The 22,230-nt window shown below is 34.9% G+C and overlaps 7 protein-coding genes and 1 pseudogene across 7 annotated transcripts; 2 read left to right on the plus strand and 6 right to left on the minus strand.

The window, feature by feature from the left end:
- The first annotated feature begins 68 nt into the window (after nt 1-68).
- Nucleotides 69-8,325, plus strand: LOC145733701 (uncharacterized). The gene is made up of 13 exons (XM_081986649.1): nt 69-551; nt 2,452-2,626; nt 2,684-2,942; nt 2,994-3,265; nt 3,318-3,463; nt 3,519-3,954; nt 4,012-4,155; nt 4,208-4,347; nt 4,400-4,663; nt 5,003-5,300; nt 5,352-5,445; nt 6,914-7,116; nt 7,168-8,325. The coding sequence occupies exons 1-13, from the start codon at nt 396-398 to the stop codon at nt 7,473-7,475; spliced, it is 2,895 nt and encodes a 964-aa protein (XP_081842775.1). The 5' UTR covers nt 69-395; the 3' UTR covers nt 7,476-8,325.
- A 54-nt stretch (nt 8,326-8,379) lies between these two features.
- Nucleotides 8,380-13,601, minus strand: LOC145733717 (uncharacterized). The gene is made up of 8 exons (XM_081986665.1): nt 13,375-13,601; nt 12,740-12,867; nt 12,407-12,638; nt 12,127-12,348; nt 11,833-12,074; nt 11,524-11,771; nt 11,353-11,469; nt 8,380-10,765 (listed from the first exon to the last, which is right to left on the minus strand). Exons 1-8 carry the CDS (start codon nt 13,454-13,456, stop codon nt 9,613-9,615), a joined length of 2,424 nt encoding a protein of 807 aa, XP_081842791.1. The 5' UTR covers nt 13,457-13,601; the 3' UTR covers nt 8,380-9,612.
- A 180-nt stretch (nt 13,602-13,781) lies between these two features.
- On the plus strand, nt 13,782-17,279 carry LOC145733929 (alpha-1,3/1,6-mannosyltransferase ALG2 pseudogene; annotated as a pseudogene).
- On the minus strand, nt 15,208-15,752 carry LOC145733705 (uncharacterized). Its single transcript, XM_081986653.1, has 2 exons — nt 15,462-15,752; nt 15,208-15,403 (listed from the first exon to the last, which is right to left on the minus strand). The coding sequence occupies exons 1-2, from the start codon at nt 15,684-15,686 to the stop codon at nt 15,281-15,283; spliced, it is 348 nt and encodes a 115-aa protein (XP_081842779.1). The 5' UTR covers nt 15,687-15,752; the 3' UTR covers nt 15,208-15,280.
- Nucleotides 17,210-17,755, minus strand: LOC145733703 (uncharacterized). The gene is made up of 2 exons (XM_081986651.1): nt 17,464-17,755; nt 17,210-17,405 (listed from the first exon to the last, which is right to left on the minus strand). The coding sequence occupies exons 1-2, from the start codon at nt 17,686-17,688 to the stop codon at nt 17,283-17,285; spliced, it is 348 nt and encodes a 115-aa protein (XP_081842777.1). The 5' UTR covers nt 17,689-17,755; the 3' UTR covers nt 17,210-17,282.
- Nucleotides 17,756-18,557: 802 nt separating this feature from the next.
- On the minus strand, nt 18,558-19,103 carry LOC145733702 (uncharacterized). Its single transcript, XM_081986650.1, has 2 exons — nt 18,812-19,103; nt 18,558-18,753 (listed from the first exon to the last, which is right to left on the minus strand). Exons 1-2 carry the CDS (start codon nt 19,034-19,036, stop codon nt 18,631-18,633), a joined length of 348 nt encoding a protein of 115 aa, XP_081842776.1. The 5' UTR covers nt 19,037-19,103; the 3' UTR covers nt 18,558-18,630.
- Nucleotides 19,104-19,905: 802 nt separating this feature from the next.
- LOC145733712 (uncharacterized) lies at nt 19,906-20,400 on the minus strand. Its single transcript, XM_081986661.1, has 2 exons — nt 20,160-20,400; nt 19,906-20,101 (listed from the first exon to the last, which is right to left on the minus strand). Exons 1-2 carry the CDS (start codon nt 20,382-20,384, stop codon nt 19,979-19,981), a joined length of 348 nt encoding a protein of 115 aa, XP_081842787.1. The 5' UTR covers nt 20,385-20,400; the 3' UTR covers nt 19,906-19,978.
- An 852-nt stretch (nt 20,401-21,252) lies between these two features.
- LOC145733704 (uncharacterized) lies at nt 21,253-21,797 on the minus strand. The gene is made up of 2 exons (XM_081986652.1): nt 21,507-21,797; nt 21,253-21,448 (listed from the first exon to the last, which is right to left on the minus strand). The coding sequence occupies exons 1-2, from the start codon at nt 21,729-21,731 to the stop codon at nt 21,326-21,328; spliced, it is 348 nt and encodes a 115-aa protein (XP_081842778.1). The 5' UTR covers nt 21,732-21,797; the 3' UTR covers nt 21,253-21,325.
- Between the last annotated feature and the right edge of the window lie 433 nt (nt 21,798-22,230).

A 22,230-nucleotide genomic window follows, 5' to 3' on the forward strand; every position in this document is an offset into this window, starting at 1 on the left:
CAAATCGATGTTACTTTAGTGCAAGTACAGTTGCCTACCAAAAAGAGAAATGTCTAAGCCAGTGACAGGGTTAAATCGATTTGTAGGTTGTTAAAAGTGAACTTACTCTTCACGTATCCACAATTTCTGTGAGTGATTTTGCAATTATTTATTTTTTTGTTGTTATTTTAGAATTATGAGAATCGAATTTAGCTAAAAATTATCACAGGGAAGTTACGCTAGATAAATAGAAAAAAAATACAAAATTTGCGTCGCCGATGAACAGTCACGTCACGTCATTCACGATTACGCCAGTGCTGTCGATTAGTTGGCTTGGGTAGTGTTTGTGCGAAAATATCATGAAGAAAATTTTCGGTTTTTAACACGAAAAAAGGCGTCCCGTAACCCCCAGAAAAATGGAAGAGGAACGGGTGGACTTGTCGTTGATTTGTCGCGCGTGCAAATGCGTTTCACCCACTATGAAATCAATTTTTGAGGGCCTAGAAAATGGGAATATTTCCGTGCACAATCCCCGTATTGACGAGATGCTAATGGCCTGTGCCGCTGTTCAGGTAAATAAAGATTTCAAACCAGTGGTGGATTATAGAATTATTTCTCGCTATTTAATTTTATTGATGCCGTCTACTTGAAAGTAAATAACATGTGATGACACATGGTGCACATTAAAGTGTAATTTACCAATTGATTATTGTTATTTACTCAAGTTGGTATTAAATGGGACCTTAAAATTTTCAAGATGGCCTTCAATGATTTAAAAGGCACATTCATGATTTTCATTTTTGTACCTAATTGGTTTTTAGTTTTGATAAATTGGAATAAAAGTAACCTAAAGGTGATTTTGGCATTATGTCACATGACTAGATTATTTATATTAGCTGTAATTGTCACATGATCACCTGTCAAATTTTTGCATTTGTTTTCACGCTCCATGGACTGAGCAAAGCGAATGTGACGTCACAATTACGTAATTTGACAAATGGTCAAATCAATGAATAAAAAAATATAGCAGGAAGGAGCAATAGCAATCAAAGGGAGGGTCAAAAATCGTTCAGTATGGCGGCCGTAAACTGTCAGAAAATCAGTGATGCTAATCAATCTGCTGTTGCCCACTATTCACAAATTCACTCCTCAATAATAATTCAACCAATGAATAAACAAATATAGCAGGAAGGAGCAATAGAAATCACAGATAGGAACAAAAATGGGGGACAGAAGGCGGCCGTAAACTGTCAGAAAATCAGTGACGATAATCAATCTGCTGTTGCCCACTATTCACAAATCCACTCGTCAATAATAATTCAACTAATTTAAGTTTGCAAAAATTAATCTTTAAGGGACCGAAAAGCAAAACAAACAAAAAGAATAAATCTTTGCGGTTTTCAGCTAACTTCACATACCACCAAATATAAACAAAACTGTTTTACGACTAACTTCGGAAGTTTCATTCAATTGGGCAGTAGGCGAATGTGACAAAGATGGCGACTTCCGTCTCGGTCGCTTAATGCACAAAAGGGGTATTTGCGACCTTCTGATTCTTTTTGCTGGAAGAATCAAATTATGAAGGGTCAAATTATGGTTTTGCCAAATTACGTCATTGTGACGTCACATTCGCTCTGCTACACTCTAGGAGTGTGAAAACAAATATGGTCACTGTCTCTAAGTCCCTATGTAACATTAAAAATAAGGCTCATAATAATGGAATATTTATACAGGGTCTTTCAGATTTAAAGTTTAAACCGCGTATTCTACTCTTAAAAATAACTATAGTTTGCTATATAAACTATATTCCAAAAATACTTCCTTAAAGAAATATAAAGTGTTAAAGCTTTATTTTTTTTATTTTTTCTATATATTTCTTACAGTTTTTGAGATATTTAGCTTAAATTTGGGCTAGGATGTAACCCTACATCATTGAATAAGCCATATTTTGCAAAACTCTAGAGGGTATTATTTTTTGGGGTTTGGGTTCTCTTCCACAACCTTATTTCTGGTATGCCAATGTTTTTTTTTATAAAATATTCAAAAGTCTTGTTCAATTTAGAAACTGAACTGAAAATAAAAATATAATTTGCTTGAAAATGGTTATAGATATGGAAGAAATTAATGATACAACAAAGTTCATGAATCAAATAAGAACTTTGAATTTTGAAGAAAAAAAGCAATAATAAAAATTTTAGGGGGCTAATACTAAAAGAACATGAAATCTTCAAAACTCTGATACCCTGTATATTTGTAGCATTTTTTACTTTTAAAATTCACATAAAACCATTCATTATTGCTCCAGTTTATAAGTTCCCAGTAACATAATATTTGAAAAGTAGCAGTTTTCACTTACTGAAGATAAAAGTCCCTGTTTGATGGTATATTTTGATAAGTATTTTATCATACTTACATTGTGCTAGCAAAATGAAAAATTTAACACTTAAACAATAAACCTTTCACCTATTGCAGGTTTCTTTTGGAGACGGTTTACCATCCCTAATGTGCGAAATGTGTTGTCAAAGTCTAAAAAACGCGTTCAGTTTCAAAAAACAATGCGAAACAGTAGATAGCAGCCTACGGGAATACTGTAAAAACTTAAAAGTCAACGCAATCAAACAGGAACTACAGAATTCCGAGTTTATGGGTAAATATATCAACACTTTGCCGGTTGTACCGAGTATACAACTGAACCAACTTTTAGAGTCCTTAAACACCTTGAGTAATTTGCTAAGTAGTAACAACAGTACACCACAAGAACCGACAAAAGTAGCACCGAAAGAAGATGTAGCTCCTAGTAATCCTATAGAGATAAATGAAGATGCGCCCTCATTGAATACAGAGATTAACGACAAACCGAATCTACACCCTGAAACTGATTACATTCAGTTTTTGGACAACAATCAAATGTTGTTAACCTGTAGGGAATGCGCCAAAATGTTTACGACTTTAGAAGGTTTAAGGTATTCGAGTTTTTAACTTTTATGGAAATGATGTGCACTGACTAATTCCAGATGTCATAAACGGGTTCACGCTGGTACAACTTTTAAGTGTAAACAGTGTGATAAAGAGTACACCCGGAAAAACCATTTGGAGAGGCACGAAGCGAGTCACGGCAAACGAAAAGTGCACGTCTGTAAAATATGCAATAAAACCCTTACTAGAATGGAGCACTTAAAAAGGCACTTAATCACACATCTAAGAGAAAAGCCTTATAATTGTAAGACATGCAATCGCGGTTTTAACAGAGTTGAACATTTGCATAACCACATTCCACGGTGTAGGGGTAAGACATTGTACCATTTATCATCACAAAATTGTATGTTATATTTGTTCAGGTGATATTGTCCACGTTTGTCCAGTGTGTAATAAAGCTTTTAACAGAGAAGACAGCTTGGAGGTCCATAAGCAACAGCACGACAAAACGTCACTTTTGCTTCCTACTATTGATAATTTGGACAATCTTGAGGAACACTATTTTGAGGTGGTTGTTTTAAACAATTATTGGTTTAAACTGATTGGCAAGAATGTCGTTTCAGGTTGATTACGACGCAGCTATTAATTTTTCTGATAACTCCGATGTTGAGGATTGTTTTGAGCCGCAAGTCGAAGTGACTGAAAGCTTGGAAGATAGTAAAATCGGTGCGGGACAAACTCAGGCTTTGAGGTCGAATCAAGAGGAGGAGGATGAGTTGGCAGACTTATCCAATCAAAAACGATCGTGTCAAGGGTTAGATGAAACGGCGGATTGTATAGAAATACATCAAGATACTGAGGATGACGACGATGAAAAACCTTTGTCCTCTTTGGCGACTGTAGTTAAGTCTGAAGATGGACAAACAGAGTTTCAGATGGAAAATGATGATTATGATGATGATATGGATAATGATAGTTTGGATGGGGATAATGAGTTGGAAGAGGGTGAAATTCCAATGATGGATAATGGGGTGGATAATCGAGACGATAATGATATTGGTAAGTACTTATTGAACTTGGGTTTTATACCTAAAAGATTATTATTATTTTGTTTAGCTAATGACAGTTCAGTAGACACGTCTGACGAAGAATATTTGCCACAAAAAAACGTCAATTCGTCGCCTAATGGAAAACGACGGGGACGACCCAGAATTCATCCCCCTAAACCTAGAGGGACAGGCAGAAGAGGCAGACCTTTAGGTAATGTTTTTCAATACTAAAACTTTAGCACTATTGATATTTAAATTCACAGGTAGTAAAGGAATCAAAAAGAAGGCGAAAATAGTCGAGGAGGAGGACATCGGCGAGTATCCATGCCCAGTTTGCAGTGACTTTTTTGACCGTATTAGTTTACTGGATAAACACGCCAAGGAGGCACATCCCGGTCTTAAAGTATGATCTACATAAAAAAAAATCAAATCTTCTCTGACCGGCAAAATTGTAGGTCCATAAATGTCACGTGTGCGGTAAAGACTTTAGCAGACCGAATCATCTGAAACGGCACATGAGCTCTCATTCGGAAGATAAACCGTTCACGTGCGATATTTGCACTAAAAGTTTCGTGCGGAAAGATCATTTGCTGCAACATCAGAAACTGCACGACCAACATGAAGAATTGCCTTGTGATATTTGCGGAAAACCGTTTTCGCGGGCCGATCATTTGGCCAAACATAAAGCGGCAAAACATGGAATTGGTGAAAAAGTCACCGTAAGTACAGTGTTCATGTTTGTATTAGTTTTTTTAGTATTCAAGGTGAGTCCACATGTGCGGTATTTTCGTAAATATTTTTAGTTAGTAATTGGTCAGAAAAATTATATCACAGACTATTATTACCCACTGTGCTGTAATCAACGTAATAAGATTTTTGTCATCTAGACCACGTCATTTTTGAGTTAATAATAATGACGTTTTATAGGGTGACTAAATTGAAGTACAGAAAAGCTGAGGGGAGTTTTTCGAAAGTTGTAGAATATTCCCGCGATTTTTTCTGACAATTTTTTTCTCTATAGATTCTTGTTATGGTCAAAAATACTTATACCGTTACAGATAATGGGCGAGAAAAAGTTCTACTGCGATATCTGCCAGAAAGGTTTTACCACGGAAAAATACAGGGACGTGCACATGAAAGGCCACAACGGCGAGAATAAGTTCCAATGCAAAGTCTGCGAGAAAACGTTCCTTTCCAAATCGCATTTGACCGAACACATGAAGTTCCACAACGAGCATTCCAAAAAGTTCCTCTGTTCCGAATGCGGGCAACGTTTTATACGGAACGATTATTTGGTCATCCATATGAGACGGCATCGTGGTGAAAAACCTTTTAAATGTCGATTTTGTGGAAAAGGTGCTTTTTGTGTTTAGTTATGAACTGTTTATTTTAAGGTGTTGTCCGTAGGTTTTCCTCGTACTACAGATCTGACAGTCCATGAACGTTATCATACTGGTGAAAAAACACATCTATGTACCGTATGTGGCAGAGGATTTGGAAGGTAATATACAGTTTAGAAAATAATATTTCACCATTCGATAGCCCATCAAAGAATAAGTTGACATGAATTATGTCATTTTCCTGAAAAATGCTTCAAAAGGAAAATACAGTTTAAAAAATCGGTTTCTTGTTATAACTGGCAGACCGGTGGACGTCACTGGACATTTTTCAAAAATTTCAGTTTTTTTTTACTTTACTTGTTCAAGTCGACATCAAGTATCTCTTATAAAATTCTGATTATTACGTTCAAAAACCCAAAACCAACCCAACCCAACTTAAAAATTGTCTTGAAAACGGTGAAAATTGACTTGAGAGGCTTAAAAATTGTATTTGTAACCAGTTTTCATAGTTTTCAGACAAATTGAAAGACCTTAGCCTTGACAATTGACTTGGAAACTGTGAGAATTGACTTAAGAGGCTTAGAAACTGTCTTTCAGTCAGTCGTTATAGTTTTCAGATAAGTTGAAGAACTTTAGTAGTGAAAATTGACTTGTAGCCATGAAAAACTACTTTATCTAGAATTTTTGACTACAAATTCACACATTTCAACCTTAAAAATTGACTTGGACACCAAAAATGACTCTGAACCAATGAAAAGTGACATTAAAAGCTTAAAATTTGCATTTGAAGGAAGTTTCCATAATTTGAAAATACATTTCAATATTTTAGTCTTGAAACTAGTCTTAAATACAGGATTTTCACATTAGATTTATGAAAATTGACTTGAAGACTAACTTTTCAAGTTTTTTTACTTTGCTTTTCATTTTCTTAGAACTCTGGACTGCTTTCAGCTTGGAAAATCGAGTTTTAGGGTTATCTTCACCAAGTTTTTGATATAGCAAAACTCTTTTTATATTTTTCATCGGCTTTAACATGCCATTTCACGCTTTGTCAGTATTAAATTGACCTCTAGACGCTTTACTGTGCTTTAAAGACTGAAAAATCGAATTTTAAACTATTTTTTATAGTAAAAGTTAAGTTTCAGACTTTTCATTGATGAAAGTAAACAATTTTGGCATTAAATGCTCTGATATTAGTCTTCATCTTCACAGATGACCAGATTTGAATCCTTTTGAACCATTTTAAAGTAAAAAATACAATAACCCAAGTAGACATAATATCCAGTGAGTGTAGAAAATAAAGACTATCCCCCTATATCGACAAATCTAAACAATTTTGAAGAATGTCATTCACCTCACATAACAAGTACTCATTTCATAATTACTTGTTCCAAATTTAATCAAAATTGGTCCAACGATCTGACAGGTGTAGCAAAAAAAAACGATTTTTTAAACTGAACTTTGGAGGTCTGTGTCTTTCTTAGGAAGCGTTCTTCAGGAAAATGACATAATGCATGTCAACTTATTTTTAAATGGGCTATCGATTAGTGAATTATTGACATTTAAAACTGGACCACCTTGTATTAAAAAAAAAACGATCACAGTGTGAGGATTTATTAATCATTCTAGAGCGTATAATCTAACGGTTCATATGCGAACACATACTGGTGAAAAGCCTTATCAGTGTACTTACTGTGATGCTGCCTTTGCACAAGGAAATGATTTGAAGGCCCATATAAGAAGACACACTGGAGAACGGTTTCAGTGTGATTTGTGCACTGAAAGTTTCCTCATGGGTTATCTCCTGACCCAACACAAACGAACAGTGCATGGTAAGTTAAACTTTTATGTTGTGAATAATAATTATACTGAACGTATTTCAGGCTTAAATGTAGTAAGTAACATTAGAAGACTGCAGCCGGTACACAAAACAGAAAATCCTGACGAACCGCCCCCCATTACCATACCCCTTCCTAAGCCAGTCATACCTGAAAATATGATGTTCAATCATCTTTTGGGTGCGCAGCCCATGTGCCCGATTCAAACTAAACAGGAAAAAATGGAAGATCCTCCGCCGCTGACCATGCCTCTGTCTAAACCGATGATGCCCGAAAGTCTCATGTTCAATCATTTGCAAGCTCAACTGTCAATAACTCAGATGCACTTTACCAGTCAGAGGCCTACGACTTAATGGCGGTTACCGAATATTCTGTGCTAATTACCCAGGTGATATTTTTTTAGTTTCTAACGTATCTTGAATGGGTACGGTTAAATGTATTGCCTTATATTTAAGGACATTTAGAATTTCGTATTTAAATACAGTGTTTCGTGTTTTTAGTAGTGTGGGGGAATGAAATTTGCGGCAAGTTCATTTTATCATGCATCACATTTTTTGCCACCAGTAAATTGCACTTGTTCTGTTATAAAAAAATGAACTACTAAAAAGTACAGGTGACATTTTATACTCACTAGTGTAAAAAGAAAATTGTTTTTTGTTTGATTTTCACTTTTTCTAGTTGCTATCACTGTTTTTATGAATCAAACATAAATCACCGTATTTCTATTTAGTTATTTGTACTAAATCTAGTTTACTTATTTGGACAGCTTCAGGAAATATTAAACTAAAAATGTAGCTTGTTAAAATTTGAGGATTTTTTTTCTCTATTGCGTTCTAGAGTTTTATTTTTTTTAGATGTCAATAGTTAGGGTGTGTCACACTCTGTACATTTATAGTCAATTAATCCATAACACACACAAACACGGAATACTTTTTGTAGATAAATTAAGTTAAGTAAGCTTCAGTGGTTAATCAAAATCGCAAGCAACAAACGAGTATTTTTTCTTTTTATTGCCATATACTACCATTTTGTAAATATATTTTTTTGTAATTATTTTGAATCTTTCTTTTTAGAAGAAAGATAATTATCTCACGGCGTCTTTCATTTTATTTTTTAATATACATGTATTTAAGGAGGATGTAAATTTTCTGGAGAACTTGTATGAACCTACAAAAGCGGAAATATAGAACTGTAGAAAGCTGATTTGGTGGTTTTACTTACATTATCCTTTTTGTTTCAGAAATAAAACTAGGGATAAAGCTTTTAGTATTTTTATTAGATATGTGGTTAACAGAGCAAAAATATACCAAAACTAAGTATGAGCCAGCTGAAAAGCACAGTGGTTTAAATACACTAACATCAGAAAATACACTTTGAGACTAGGGAACTTGCTTTATAGGACTTTTATTGAATTGAAGCAAAACCAGTTAGTTTTCCCAGTTGCCTGCAGCTTTTAAGTTCAATAACTTGTCCTGTTACACGATGACAGGATTATCTTACTAACGCGTATTTTGAGCGATATTTTGAAAACATGAAGTACTTATATACAGAGTACAAGGTTTGGATCAATTTACTTTGATGTTGCTCTAATGACGGATTGCACCGACTGTTTTATAACTATACCTACCTAAAAGGATTATATTCAAAAATACTTTAAACTTTTTCCACAACCATTTTACGCATATTTAATCGATTATAAGATACGTAGTGAGCTAGAGTAGTTATTCCTAAGTAGGAAAGTCTACCAGAACAGTATTTTTGAAGAAAAGCAATATTTGGTTAACTGGCAGTTGATTATTTGCAGCACAAGCTACGAAAACGTTCATTAATTTGCAACCTAACTGCCCATAAACATTCTGATTACTATATTGCCGGTAAAATACAGAATGGCCTAAATTTAAATTCATGCAGATAGTAATTTTGGTCACCCTGTATATGAATAGTGAATTGCTATATTTTTTATAGAACAGGAGAGAATTGTGATCGTTTAAAATCTAGACATACAGAAATCGAAGAAAAAAAACCTTAACCTACTACAAGGAAAAGTACTCTGCCTAAAAAGGTCTTAACCTGAGTAGTGTGTGTATGGTTCATTATGAAAGTAATGCGTATTTTCTGGGAAAATTATGTTTATTGATCCTATTCATATAACAAACCTTCCTAGGCAAAGCTTTTAAGATCTTTCGAAATAGTCCCCTCCTGCATCAATAATGACAGACGTGTCTGTCAAGCCTAGGAAGTACCCGGAAACTCATAACATCCATTTGAATGCTTTCCGTTATACATTACTTTCATAATGACCCATTATATTGTTGAAAACGAAAAAGTTGTTGTACGGTTTTTGTCCCTAACGAACGAAGTGTTTTGATTCGGTTTAAACAAAATGTTAACTAATCGAATACTTAAGCAACCTATCCTACTAAATTAAAGTATGCCAATACAGAACAAATTCTTTTGAATATAATTGGTTACATCCATCAAATTTAGTCATTAGACAGGCGTACCAAAATCAGGATCACCTACCCCGTCCACATTCAAAAAGTTTGCATTATAAACGTAACGAGCCAACAGTTTTTCCTTTTTCTGATCCTGACTATAAGATTCCATGGCTTCGTCATTAGGACAAAGACGCAAAGCTTTCCCAACCCTTAAATTTTGCCCGTTTAATGAAAAATGCTTTTTAGACGGGACCAAACTATGTTTGGTGGTTTTAAGCAGTGGCGTTGGATTAATATGGCTTTTAGTCAAAATATCGGAGATAATACTGTGCACCTGTTCCTCAAAGTGTGAACTTGTGTCAGCGCAAACTACTTTTGGAGGTGGTTTTTGGTTATTAGTTGGTTTAGTAGGCGCGCTTACAGTTATCGGGGGTGGTCTGGGCAATTCAACGTTACTAGGAGTGCAATGTGAAACTGAGGGGACTGCAATATCCTCGCCTAGTTCGCTAGCTGTGGTCGAAACATCCGAATAACCGTCGTATCTATTAAAGATGCTCTGCAACGTTTTAACTCCAAAGTATTTCTTCCTCACTTTCTTCTGTTTTTTGTAGTTCCTGTTTGTTTTATGCACTGGTGATCCGCAGTCACTTTCTTCAGAATTCAACAGACTCTTGTCACTTTTTACTTGCGATAGTGACTCGACTGATAACGATTTTTCTGGAAACTCACTAATCCGTTCAATGTCTTGATTTTGATCGTAATGTGCTGCCTCGCTTTGTTTCAGATTTTTTGGCGAATGAGAGTCATTTGACGCCATGTCAGTGGACAAAATTTCTGAGTCTACATATACGTCAGTGCTGGTTTGCATGGGGGAAGACAAATTATCTGAAATCAACGAGTTGGCCGAACAATTAAAATTGCTCTCCACAGTTGAAAAAACGTCCACTTTCTTAAAGTCCTCCAATTTGATAATGTTCTTGGTAGCATTATCGAGTAAAATCAACTCGCTTGTATCAACATTGGATAAATCAGACGTAAACTTAGTAATATCTTCAGGCAGAGCATTGTTGTTAGAGTTGTTCAGTTGCTCAGTATTGGTGATATGCTCTTGGACGTTCGACGATACATCGTATGTTATATTGCCGTTGTTGCGATTATCCAATCTAGTAAAATCGCAATTATCTGTACGACTGGCGGTAGATAATCTGTAAACGTTCAAAACCGATAGCTAAATGATTCGGAGAACGATAAAACGTGACAGCAATCAGGTTCTGCAGGCATGCCAAAGTGCATGCAAAAACAGTGCTGAAAAATAACTGTAAAAACTAAAAAATTGTATAAATCAAAATAGTGGTAATAAGTATTGTCTTGCACAATTACCCGCTTTTTGTTATGTAAATAGTTGGATTTAATTAGAAAAATAATATTAATTTTATGTTTCAAAACTGACTGGAAAATCAAATTAAAAATCTGCTGCAATAATTTCTTGCATATTTAACTACCAACAAAAAACAGCCATGCTTAAACACATCTATTGATCTATAAACTACAAATTAAAATAACAAATATAAAATACAAATAACTACTTAAATTGCACTTATTTAAGGAATGATATGATGCTACAATAATACTTAATATGTGTTGGTACCCAAAACAAACAAGAATATTTGGTAATTTGTTATACAACATTGGTCCAAACAGTAAAAACAGGAACAATTTTTACATTCAAAAATATCCTTGCTTTGAGTTTAAAGCATTCTGGGAAATTTAATAAAATTATTCTGCCTCTCACCTGCTTACGCAATTAGATTCGGGTGTTCTAGGTGCGGTTGGGGTGTTCACTACTTCCTGGTTATTGGATTTAATTTGACTAGATCCGTTAACGTCCACTACTTCATCATTAAAAAACCTGAAATTGATTTAGTTGCTTTCATGGAAGCTAAAACAATTTTCAGTTTTGTACCTAAAACTGAGACCGTCTTCTTCTAAAGAGTTATCACTGTCGTCGACGGCAATATACTGTACGCGCATGACGCAATTACCAGTTTGTTGTTGTAAAATGGACACCGCCTCCTTATGAGAGGCATTTCTTAAATCGATATCGTTAACGAAAAGAAGGGCGTCGCCTATATACAGTTGCTCAGAAAGGGCGGCAGGACCGCTCGGTTCTAATTCTGAAATAAGAATTGGAACTCCGTGTTCCCGTCCACCCTATAAATACAAAACAAACTTCAAACCACCCTAGACACAAACAAAAACCCAGAACACTGACCGTTATGCTAATTCCCAAACCTTGTTCAGGTTCTCTCTTAATAACAACCACTCTAATATCTCCAAAATGATCAACATTCCCACCATTAGTTTCTGGAGATGGTTTAGGACACTTATCATGGTTGTTATTCAAAGTACTACTCCTCCTGCATGCTCTAACTACAGTTTTGTGCCGTTGTAGCAAAATTTCCGACTCCAACTGACTCCACAGCTTATCCTTAACCTCGCCCCGCATTTCTTTACCTACGAATTGTCTCTTACATTTCAAACACAGTTAAAAGATATCAGGCTGTACCCAATAGTTGCAGCTGTTGTATTCTACCAGCTAATTCCTTATCTAAATACTTAGCGGCCAATTTGGCCCCATAAACCTCGGCAGTTAGAGCGAGCACGTCGTTTCTCAGTGCCATGTTTTCATTTAAAAGTTGGGCGTTTTCGACTTTAATTTGTAATGGTTCTAAGAGAGTGGGGCTGAATTTAATTTCGCTGTCTTTAGGTGATTTAGCATCTGTGCTCACTGCAAAATTAATTTAGCTTAATTTTCAGTTAATTTGGTAAATTAATCAAAAACCTACTGCTACGTCTGACACGTAAAGGACTTTGCCTGATTTCAGCCTCCAAACGTTTTTTAATGGCATTCACATCTGGTTTGAAGTGTTGATCTAACTTTTTATTACCTAAACTATCAGGCAGTTGCGAGAGTTGTGATGAATGCAACTGTAACAGCAAATTGTGCAATTCATTTTCTAAAAGCTCTTTTTTTGATTTGGATTCTATTAGTTCTGCCCTAAGGTGGATTAATTCAGCCTAAAAAAATGTTTATAAAGATTTTCTTTGATTGTTCAATAAGTTAAGTTTAATTTATCAAATTACACAATAAATACATTTACAAAAATACATCAGCTTACCTCAAGTTTTGCGCTATTTTGAAAAATTGTTTGAGCTTTGTGAGACAGTTGTGCAAAACAGGAACCTAATGTACATAATTTTTGGCGGGCATTAAAAACAAGACTAGTTTCTTCACCCTCAATTTCCCCTGTAAGTAGAGAATTATACTTGTAATAGAATATGGTTCAAGGGTGAATATGATGGTTTTATCCCAGGAGATCCTGAGGCTTAGTGTAAGATTGATTTATTGCAATTAACAAGATCAATAGACTAGAATGTTTGTGCCAAATTTAAGAAAACTTGAAACATTTTAACAAGAGTGGGTAACAGCTACTAAAATTACAGCCCATCAATAGTCAATAGATAGGACAGGCTCATTTTTGCCAAACAAAAATTTAAAAATCTGTAGGAGTAAAGAAACAATCTGAGATTGAATTATAAAGTTAAAATAAAATTAGTGTTTATCAACTATACATTGAAGAAAAAGCAATATTTTAAAAACAAAACATAGTAGAAGTTAGTAGAAGCAAGACTGATATAAAAATACCAAGTTTGGAAACATCAGGAAATTAATATAAACGAAATTCAGGAAGCTGTTAGTTGAATTGGAAATGGTATACCCATAATGGATATCCAGCAGAATAAATTAAATTACCTATGGTCAAATCCAGATCCACAAAAGCCTTGTCAAACTCCTTCTCTAAAATGTCCAACCAGCGAAAGCCTACACTTGCCATATTTTCGATATCACAGTCATTTAAAATTCACGGAAAAACTGGAAAAATATTTCCAATATTTCTGGATGCAATAATTCTATCCAGAAACAGGAAACGTCAAACACACGTATGATGATAGTAAGGCTGGGCGGCTGGGTTCAAAAGTCAATGGTCAGTGGTCATGTCACTTATGTCTGGTTAATTCTTCTTTTCAATATGAAACCTCGTGCCACGCTAACTAGTTTCTGTAATAAAGCCACGTGACTACAGCTAACATATAAACATATCTAGTAATAACAAACTAACCTGTAAATTAATCCTTAACGACTAACCTTAACCTAACATTTTAAATGTTTACAAAAAGTTTTATAAAATTAAAATATACTTAAATAATTGATAAGGCAACAATTCAAATTGTAGTACGTGTTAAACTGGGCAAACATTGTACTGTGGTCACAAGATTTTTTTAAATAAACTTGTATTTTGTGAGGATACTGTTAATAAAAATACAAAATGGTAACAAGAAAAAAATTAAAAATTGCTTTTATCCATCCTGATCTTGGGATAGGAGGTGCAGAACGATTGGTTTTGGACGTGGCTGCTGCTTTCAAAAAGCAGAACCATGAAGTTACATTCATTACCAACCATTTTGATGAACATCACTGTTTTGAAGAACTGAAAAATGGAGAGTTTCCAGTGGAAGTATATGGTGACTGGCTTCCTAGAACTGTATTTGGTAAATGTCAGGCCATCTGTGCCTATATTCGAATGGTTTACCTTACACTTATCTACCTATTAGTGGGCCAAAAGTTGTTTGAAGCAGACTTTTTCTTTGTGGATTTGATTCCCATTTCCATTCCTATCTTGAAACTGTTTAAGAAGAAAGTTGTTTATTACTGCCACCATCCAGATTTACTTGCTTCACCCCCTGGAGGATTACTGAAGAAACTGTACAGGAAACCTATTGATTGGCTAGAATTAAAGGCCACAGCTATGGCTGATATAATACTAGTTAACAGTGCCTACACAGCTTCAGTATTCAAGGAAACATTTCCAAGTATTACCAAACCTATTAAAGTTATTTACCCCACCATTGCCAACTCATACCAACAAAGTGTTGAAAATTCAAAAACCGCAAAACCAATATATGAAACTGTAAAAGAAATTACATCACACAGAGATGATTTGGTTGTGTTTTTGTCTGTAAATCGATTTCACCCTGCCAAAAGACTGGACTTTGCTGTTAATGCAATGGCAAAACTCAAACTATCCCTATTGCCTTCTGAATGGGACAGGGTTTATTGTATTTTAGCTGGAGGTTTTGACCCTATAAATGGAATGAATGTTCAGACTTTTGAAGAACTATCTAAGCTAATTAAACAACAGAACCTGCAAGACAAAATCATACTTTTGAAATCACCTTCAGATGAGGTTAAAGTGGATTTGTTAAAATCATGCACAGCCTTACTCTACACTCCCTTAAAGGAGCACTTTGGAATAGTGCCTTTAGAAGCAATGCTGGTGTCCAAACCTGTTATTGCAATGAATAGTGGTGGTCCCCGTGAAACTGTAAATCATGGTCAAACTGGTTATTTATGTGAACCAACTGCAGAAAGTATGACTGAATTCATGTCCAGAATTGTGAGAGAAGGGCCAGGAAACATGGGGAAAGAAGGCAGGAAAAGGCTTCTTCTTAGTTTTTCATTTGACAGTTTTGCAAAGAAGCTTAAACAGGTGGCTGATGATATAACCAATTTAAATGTAAAAGAGGATTGAGCACTTATTTACATTTATTCAAATAGTATATATATAAATAAAATGGTTACAAAAATTAAACAAAAAGGCTTATTTTGTCCAAGACACTTTGGGGATATCAAAGTGTTCAGTTAAGCTGTCTAGGTGCTGGTTGAATTTTTCTACCCGTTCTTTATGTGTCATTGCAGCTTTTTCCAAGATTCTTTTAGTTCTCTACAAAAAAAGTTTATTAAACATTAATTGCTTTGATAAGTTTACTTTGTCTACAAACCATTTTCTCCTGTTGTTGAAGAAATGCAACTTCTGCTTTTGTTTTCATGCTTTGCGGTTGTGGCCGTTCAGGTTCTTCAGGAGGCTCTGCAGAATCCTCTAGAGTTTTTACCACTTGGTCGCGCAATTTTTTGTCACTTTTCTTTTTCTTCTTTTTGATTTTTTCTACTTTCTTCAACTTTAATTTTCCCACGGCTACTTGAGCATAAGGATCGTCCTCTTCCATTTTTCACTCAAAATAAAAATATCAGTTTTGTCTTGCTTTGTTTACGTTTTATTTGTTGATATTTCTGACAGGTACTGTTTAATTGACGTTGACGTAAGTAGCGGTGTTGCCAAATGTGTTTAATTTTAATTTATATATTTTGATTATGTTTGTTTAAACTAAATTAGAGTAAATACAATCCTTTTAACAAATCAATCTTACCTCCATAAAAATGAGCTGTTAACAAATGATGGCTATGGTTGGTGAGTTATTATAAATAGTTATTTACATTACTAGTGGGGTATGAGCATTTTTATAGTCACGAGTGGGAGTGTTGCCACGACGAGGTCGTAGACCGAGTTGTGGTGATCACACGAGTACGTTAATTTGCCATACCCCACGGGTGATGTACAACATTTTATCTACGACCATCAGAAGCAGCGTAAAGTAAGAAGAAAATTCATATTTTGTGCAATGTGAACTATTTAGGAACGTCTCGTATATGCTTGCTACGGGTAGTTATTTGTTACCCTTAAATTTTGTCATCTACGCTGTACTGTTTTGGTGTTGTTGCTATGGTGGCCATTTGTTTCCACATATTACTTAAGCGACAATTTAACAGTGTCAGTCACAAATTTTTAAAAGTGCATTTCGTTATGAACATGTCTGAAGAACTTCCGTCAGATATTGAAGAAGCTGCCGCAAACGTGGTATCTGGCTTGTTGCCTGCCAAGTCAAAGGCGATATCAAAAAATGTATCAAAGTTATGTTTAAATTCAATAAACAATTACAGCAGAAATTTTCATTTAAAGTTGTTTTATCGCACTAGTGCGATAAAATCGATTATTATCGCACTAGTGCGGTAAAATCGCTCATTACGTAACTCAAAATGAGCTATGTAATGAATGATTACCATGCTAGGAGTAGATAAAAGAAATTACATCACACAGAGATGATTTGGTTGTGTTTTTGTCTGTAAATCGATTTCACCCTGCCAAAAGACTGGACTTTGCTGTTAATGCAATGGCAAAACTCAAACTATCCCTATTGCCTTCTGAATGGGACAGGGTTTATTGTATTTTAGCTGGAGGTTTTGACCCTATAAATGGAATGAATGTTCAGACTTTTGAAGAACTATCTAAGCTAATTAAACAACAGAACCTGCAAGACAAAATCATACTTTTGAAATCACCTTCAGATGAGGTTAAAGTGGATTTGTTAAAATCATGCACAGCCTTACTCTACACTCCCTTAAAGGAGCACTTTGGAATAGTGCCTTTAGAAGCAATGCTGGTGTCCAAACCTGTTATTGCAATGAATAGTGGTGGTCCCCGTGAAACTGTAAATCATGGTCAAACTGGTTATTTATGTGAACCAACTGCAGAAAGTATGACTGAATTCATGTCCAGAATTGTGAGAGAAGGGCCAGGAAACATGGGGAAAGAAGGCAGGAAAAGGCTTCTTCTTAGTTTTTCATTTGACAGTTTTGCAAAGAAGCTTAAACAGGTGGCTGATGATATAACCAATTTAAATGTAAAAGAGGATTGAGCACTTATTTACATTTATTCAAATAGTATATATATAAATAAAATGGTTACAAAAATTAAACAAAAAGGCTTATTTTGTCCAAGACACTTTGGGGATATCAAAGTGTTCAGTTAAGCTGTCTAGGTGCTGGTTGAATTTTTCTACCCGTTCTTTATGTGTCATTGCAGCTTTTTCCAAGATTCTTTTAGTTCTCTACAAAAAAAGTTTATTAAACATTAATTGCTTTGATAAGTTTACTTTGTCTACAAACCATTTTCTCCTGTTGTTGAAGAAATGCAACTTCTGCTTTTGTTTTCATGCTTTGCGGTTGTGGCCGTTCAGGTTCTTCAGGAGGCTCTGCAGAATCCTCTAGAGTTTTTACCACTTGGTCGCGCAATTTTTTGTCACTTTTCTTTTTCTTCTTTTTGATTTTTTCTACTTTCTTCAACTTTAATTTTCCCACGGCTACTTGAGCATAAGGATCGTCCTCTTCCATTTTTCACTCAAAATAAAAATATCAGTTTTGTCTTGCTTTGTTTACGTTTTATTTGTTGATATTTCTGACAGGTACTGTTTAATTGACGTTGACGTAAGTAGCGGTGTTGCCAAATGTGTTTAATTTTAATTTATATATTTTGATTATGTTTGTTTAAACTAAATTAGAGTAAATACAATCCTTTTAACAAATCAATCTTACCTCCATAAAAATGAGCTGTTAACAAATGATGGCTATGGTTGGTGAGTTATTATAAAAGAAATTACATCACACAGAGATGATTTGGTTGTGTTTTTGTCTGTAAATCGATTTCACCCTGCCAAAAGACTGGACTTTGCTGTTAATGCAATGGCAAAACTCAAACTATCCCTATTGCCTTCTGAATGGGACAGGGTTTATTGTATTTTAGCTGGAGGTTTTGACCCTATAAATGGAATGAATGTTCAGACTTTTGAAGAACTATCTAAGCTAATTAAACAACAGAACCTGCAAGACAAAATCATACTTTTGAAATCACCTTCAGATGAGGTTAAAGTGGATTTGTTAAAATCATGCACAGCCTTACTCTACACTCCCTTAAAGGAGCACTTTGGAATAGTGCCTTTAGAAGCAATGCTGGTGTCCAAACCTGTTATTGCAATGAATAGTGGTGGTCCCCGTGAAACTGTAAATCATGGTCAAACTGGTTATTTATGTGAACCAACTGCAGAAAGTATGACTGAATTCATGTCCAGAATTGTGAGAGAAGGGCCAGGAAACATGGGGAAAGAAGGCAGGAAAAGGCTTCTTCTTAGTTTTTCATTTGACAGTTTTGCAAAGAAGCTTAAACAGGTGGCTGATGATATAACCAATTTAAATGTAAAAGAGGATTGAGCACTTATTTACATTTATTCAAATAGTATATATATAAATAAAATGGTTACAAAAATTAAACAAAAAGGCTTATTTTGTCCAAGACACTTTGGGGATATCAAAGTGTTCAGTTAAGCTGTCTAGGTGCTGGTTGAATTTTTCTACCCGTTCTTTATGTGTCATTGCAGCTTTTTCCAAGATTCTTTTAGTTCTCTACAAAAAAAGTTTATTAAACATTAATTGCTTTGATAAGTTTACTTTGTCTACAAACCATTTTCTCCTGTTGTTGAAGAAATGCAACTTCTGCTTTTGTTTTCATGCTTTGCGGTTGTGGCCGTTCAGGTTCTTCAGGAGGCTCTGCAGAATCCTCTAGAGTTTTTACCACTTGGTCGCGCAATTTTTTGTCACTTTTCTTTTTCTTCTTTTTGATTTTTTCTACTTTCTTCAACTTTAATTTTCCCACGGCTACTTGAGCATAAGGATCGTCCTCTTCCATTTTTCACTCAAAATAAAAATATCAGTTTTGTCTTGCTTTGTTTACGTTTTATTTGTTGATATTTCTGACAGGTACTGTTTAATTGACGTTGACGTAAGTAGCGGTGTTGCCAAATGTGTTTAATTTTAATTTATATATTTTGATTATGTTTGTTTAAACTAAATTAGAGTAAATACAATCCTTTTAACAAATCAATCTTACCTCCATAAAAATGAGCTGTTAACAAATGATGGCTATGGTTGGTGAGTTATTATAAAAGAAATTACATCACACAGAGATGATTTGGTTGTGTTTTTGTCTGTAAATCGATTTCACCCTGCCAAAAGACTGGACTTTGCTGTTAATGCAATGGCAAAACTCAAACTATCCCTATTGCCTTCTGAATGGGACAGGGTTTATTGTATTTTAGCTGGAGGTTTTGACCCTATAAATGGAATGAATGTTCAGACTTTTGAAGAACTATCTAAGCTAATTAAACAACAGAACCTGCAAGACAAAATCATACTTTTGAAATCACCTTCAGATGAGGTTAAAGTGGATTTGTTAAAATCATGCACAGCCTTACTCTACACTCCCTTAAAGGAGCACTTTGGAATAGTGCCTTTAGAAGCAATGCTGGTGTCCAAACCTGTTATTGCAATGAATAGTGGTGGTCCCCGTGAAACTGTAAATCATGGTCAAACTGGTTATTTATGTGAACCAACTGCAGAAAGTATGACTGAATTCATGTCCAGAATTGTGAGAGAAGGGCCAGGAAACATGGGGAAAGAAGGCAGGAAAAGGCTTCTTCTTAGTTTTTCATTTGACAGTTTTGCAAAGAAGCTTAAACAGGTGGCTGATGATATAACCAATTTAAATGTAAAAGAGGATTGAGCACTTATTTACATTTATTCAAATAGTATATATATAAATAAAATGGTTACAAAAATTAAACAAAAAGGCTTATTTTGTCCAAGACACTTTGGGGATATCAAAGTGTTCAGTTAAGCTGTCTAGGTGCTGGTTGAATTTTTCTACCCGTTCTTTATGTGTCATTGCAGCTTTTTCCAAGATTCTTTTAGTTCTCTACAAAAAAAGTTTATTAAACATTAATTGCTTTGATAAGTTTACTTTGTCTACAAACCATTTTCTCCTGTTGTTGAAGAAATGCAACTTCTGCTTTTGTTTTCATGCTTTGCGGTTGTGGCCGTTCAGGTTCTTCAGGAGGCTCTGCAGAATCCTCTAGAGTTTTTACCACTTGGTCGCGCAATTTTTTGTCACTTTTCTTTTTCTTCTTTTTGATTTTTTCTACTTTCTTCAACTTTAATTTTCCCACGGCTACTTGAGCATAAGGATCGTCCTCTTCCATTTTCACTCAAAATAAAAATATCAGTTTTGTCTTGCTTTGTTTACGTTTTATTTGTTGATATTTCTGACAGGTACTGTTTAATTGACGTTGACGTAAGTAGCGGTGTTGCCAAATGTGTTTAATTTTAATTTATATATTTTGATTATGTTTGTTTAAACTAAATTAGAGTAAATACAATCCTTTTAACAAATCAATCTTACCTCCATAAAAATGAGCTGTTAACAAATGATGGCTATGGTTGGTGAGTTATTATAAAAGAAATTACATCACACAGAGATGATTTGGTTGTGTTTTTGTCTGTAAATCGATTTCACCCTGCCAAAAGACTGGACTTTGCTGTTAATGCAATGGCAAAACTCAAACTATCCCTATTGCCTTCTGAATGGGACAGGGTTTATTGTATTTTAGCTGGAGGTTTTGACCCTATAAATGGAATGAATGTTCAGACTTTTGAAGAACTATCTAAGCTAATTAAACAACAGAACCTGCAAGACAAAATCATACTTTTGAAATCACCTTCAGATGAGGTTAAAGTGGATTTGTTAAAATCATGCACAGCCTTACTCTACACTCCCTTAAAGGAGCACTTTGGAATAGTGCCTTTAGAAGCAATGCTGGTGTCCAAACCTGTTATTGCAATGAATAGTGGTGGTCCCCGTGAAACTGTAAATCATGGTCAAACTGGTTATTTATGTGAACCAACTGCAGAAAGTATGACTGAATTCATGTCCAGAATTGTGAGAGAAGGGCCAGGAAACATGGGGAAAGAAGGCAGGAAAAGGCTTCTTCTTAGTTTTTCATTTGACAGTTTTGCAAAGAAGCTTAAACAGGTGGCTGATGATATAACCAATTTAAATGTAAAAGAGGATTGAGCACTTATTTACATTTATTCAAATAGTATATATATAAATAAAATGGTTACAAAAATTAAACAAAAAGGCTTATTTTGTCCAAGACACTTTGGGGATATCAAAGTGTTCAGTTAAGCTGTCTAGGTGCTGGTTGAATTTTTCTACCCGTTCTTTATGTGTCATTGCAGCTTTTTCCAAGATTCTTTTAGTTCTCTACAAAAAAAGTTTATTAAACATTAATTGCTTTGATAAGTTTACTTTGTCTACAAACCATTTTCTCCTGTTGTTGAAGAAATGCAACTTCTGCTTTTGTTTTCATGCTTTGCGGTTGTGGCCGTTCAGGTTCTTCAGGAGGCTCTGCAGAATCCTCTAGAGTTTTTACCACTTGGTCGCGCAATTTTTTGTCACTTTTCTTTTTCTTCTTTTTGATTTTTTCTACTTTCTTCAACTTTAATTTTCCCACGGCTACTTGAGCATAAGGATCGTCCTCTTCCATTTTTCACTCAAAATAAAAATATCAGTTTTGTCTTGCTTTGTTTACGTTTTATTTGTTGATATTTCTGACAGGTACTGTTTAATTGACGTTGACGTAAGTAGCGGTGTTGCCAAATGTGTTTAATTTTAATTTATATATTTTGATTATGTTTGTTTAAACTAAATTAGAGTAAATACAATCCTTTTAACAAATCAATCTTACCTCCATAAAAATGAGCTGTTAACAAATGATGGCTATGGTTGGTGAGTTATTATAAATAGTTATTTACATTACTAGTGGGGTATGAGCATTTTTATAGTCACGAGTGGGAGTGTTGCCACGACGAGGTCGTAGACCGAGTTGTGGTGATCACACGAGTACGTTAATTTGCCATACCCCACGGGTGATGTACAACATTTTATCTACGACCATCAGAAGCAGCGTAAAGTAAGAAGAAAATTCATATTTTGTGCAATGTGAACTATTTAGGAACGTCTCGTATATGCTTGCTACGGGTAGT

The sequence above is a fragment of the Ips typographus genome, linkage group LG9 (assembly GCF_016097725.1).
Source record: "Ips typographus isolate SLU linkage group LG9, UJ_Ityp_2.0, whole genome shotgun sequence".
NCBI lineage: Eukaryota > Metazoa > Arthropoda > Insecta > Coleoptera > Curculionidae > Ips > Ips typographus.

Coding starts and splice junctions, on each gene's coding strand:
- LOC145733701 (XM_081986649.1), top strand. CDS start 396: ATGGAAGAGGAACGGGTGGACTTGTCGTTGATTTGTCGCGCGTGCAAA. Junction 4,156..4,207: donor CAGAAGAGGCAGACCTTTAG/GTAATGTTTTTC, acceptor TTAAATTCACAG/GTAGTAAAGGAATCAAAAAG. Junction 4,348..4,399: donor AGGCACATCCCGGTCTTAAA/GTATGATCTACA, acceptor GCAAAATTGTAG/GTCCATAAATGTCACGTGTG.
- LOC145733717 (XM_081986665.1), bottom strand. CDS start 13,456: ATGGCAAGTGTAGGCTTTCGCTGGTTGGACATTTTAGAGAAGGAGTTT. Junction 12,868..13,374: donor GGATCTGGATTTGACCATAG/GTAATTTAATTT, acceptor CTCTACTTACAG/GGGAAATTGAGGGTGAAGAA. Junction 12,639..12,739: donor AAAATAGCGCAAAACTTGAG/GTAAGCTGATGT, acceptor ACATTTTTTTAG/GCTGAATTAATCCACCTTAG.
- LOC145733705 (XM_081986653.1), bottom strand. CDS start 15,686: ATGGAAGAGGACGATCCTTATGCTCAAGTAGCCGTGGGAAAATTAAAG. Junction 15,404..15,461: donor TTCAACAACAGGAGAAAATG/GTTTGTAGACAA, acceptor CTTTTTTTGTAG/AGAACTAAAAGAATCTTGGA.
- LOC145733703 (XM_081986651.1), bottom strand. CDS start 17,688: ATGGAAGAGGACGATCCTTATGCTCAAGTAGCCGTGGGAAAATTAAAG. Junction 17,406..17,463: donor TTCAACAACAGGAGAAAATG/GTTTGTAGACAA, acceptor CTTTTTTTGTAG/AGAACTAAAAGAATCTTGGA.
- LOC145733702 (XM_081986650.1), bottom strand. CDS start 19,036: ATGGAAGAGGACGATCCTTATGCTCAAGTAGCCGTGGGAAAATTAAAG. Junction 18,754..18,811: donor TTCAACAACAGGAGAAAATG/GTTTGTAGACAA, acceptor CTTTTTTTGTAG/AGAACTAAAAGAATCTTGGA.
- LOC145733712 (XM_081986661.1), bottom strand. CDS start 20,384: ATGGAAGAGGACGATCCTTATGCTCAAGTAGCCGTGGGAAAATTAAAG. Junction 20,102..20,159: donor TTCAACAACAGGAGAAAATG/GTTTGTAGACAA, acceptor CTTTTTTTGTAG/AGAACTAAAAGAATCTTGGA.
- LOC145733704 (XM_081986652.1), bottom strand. CDS start 21,731: ATGGAAGAGGACGATCCTTATGCTCAAGTAGCCGTGGGAAAATTAAAG. Junction 21,449..21,506: donor TTCAACAACAGGAGAAAATG/GTTTGTAGACAA, acceptor CTTTTTTTGTAG/AGAACTAAAAGAATCTTGGA.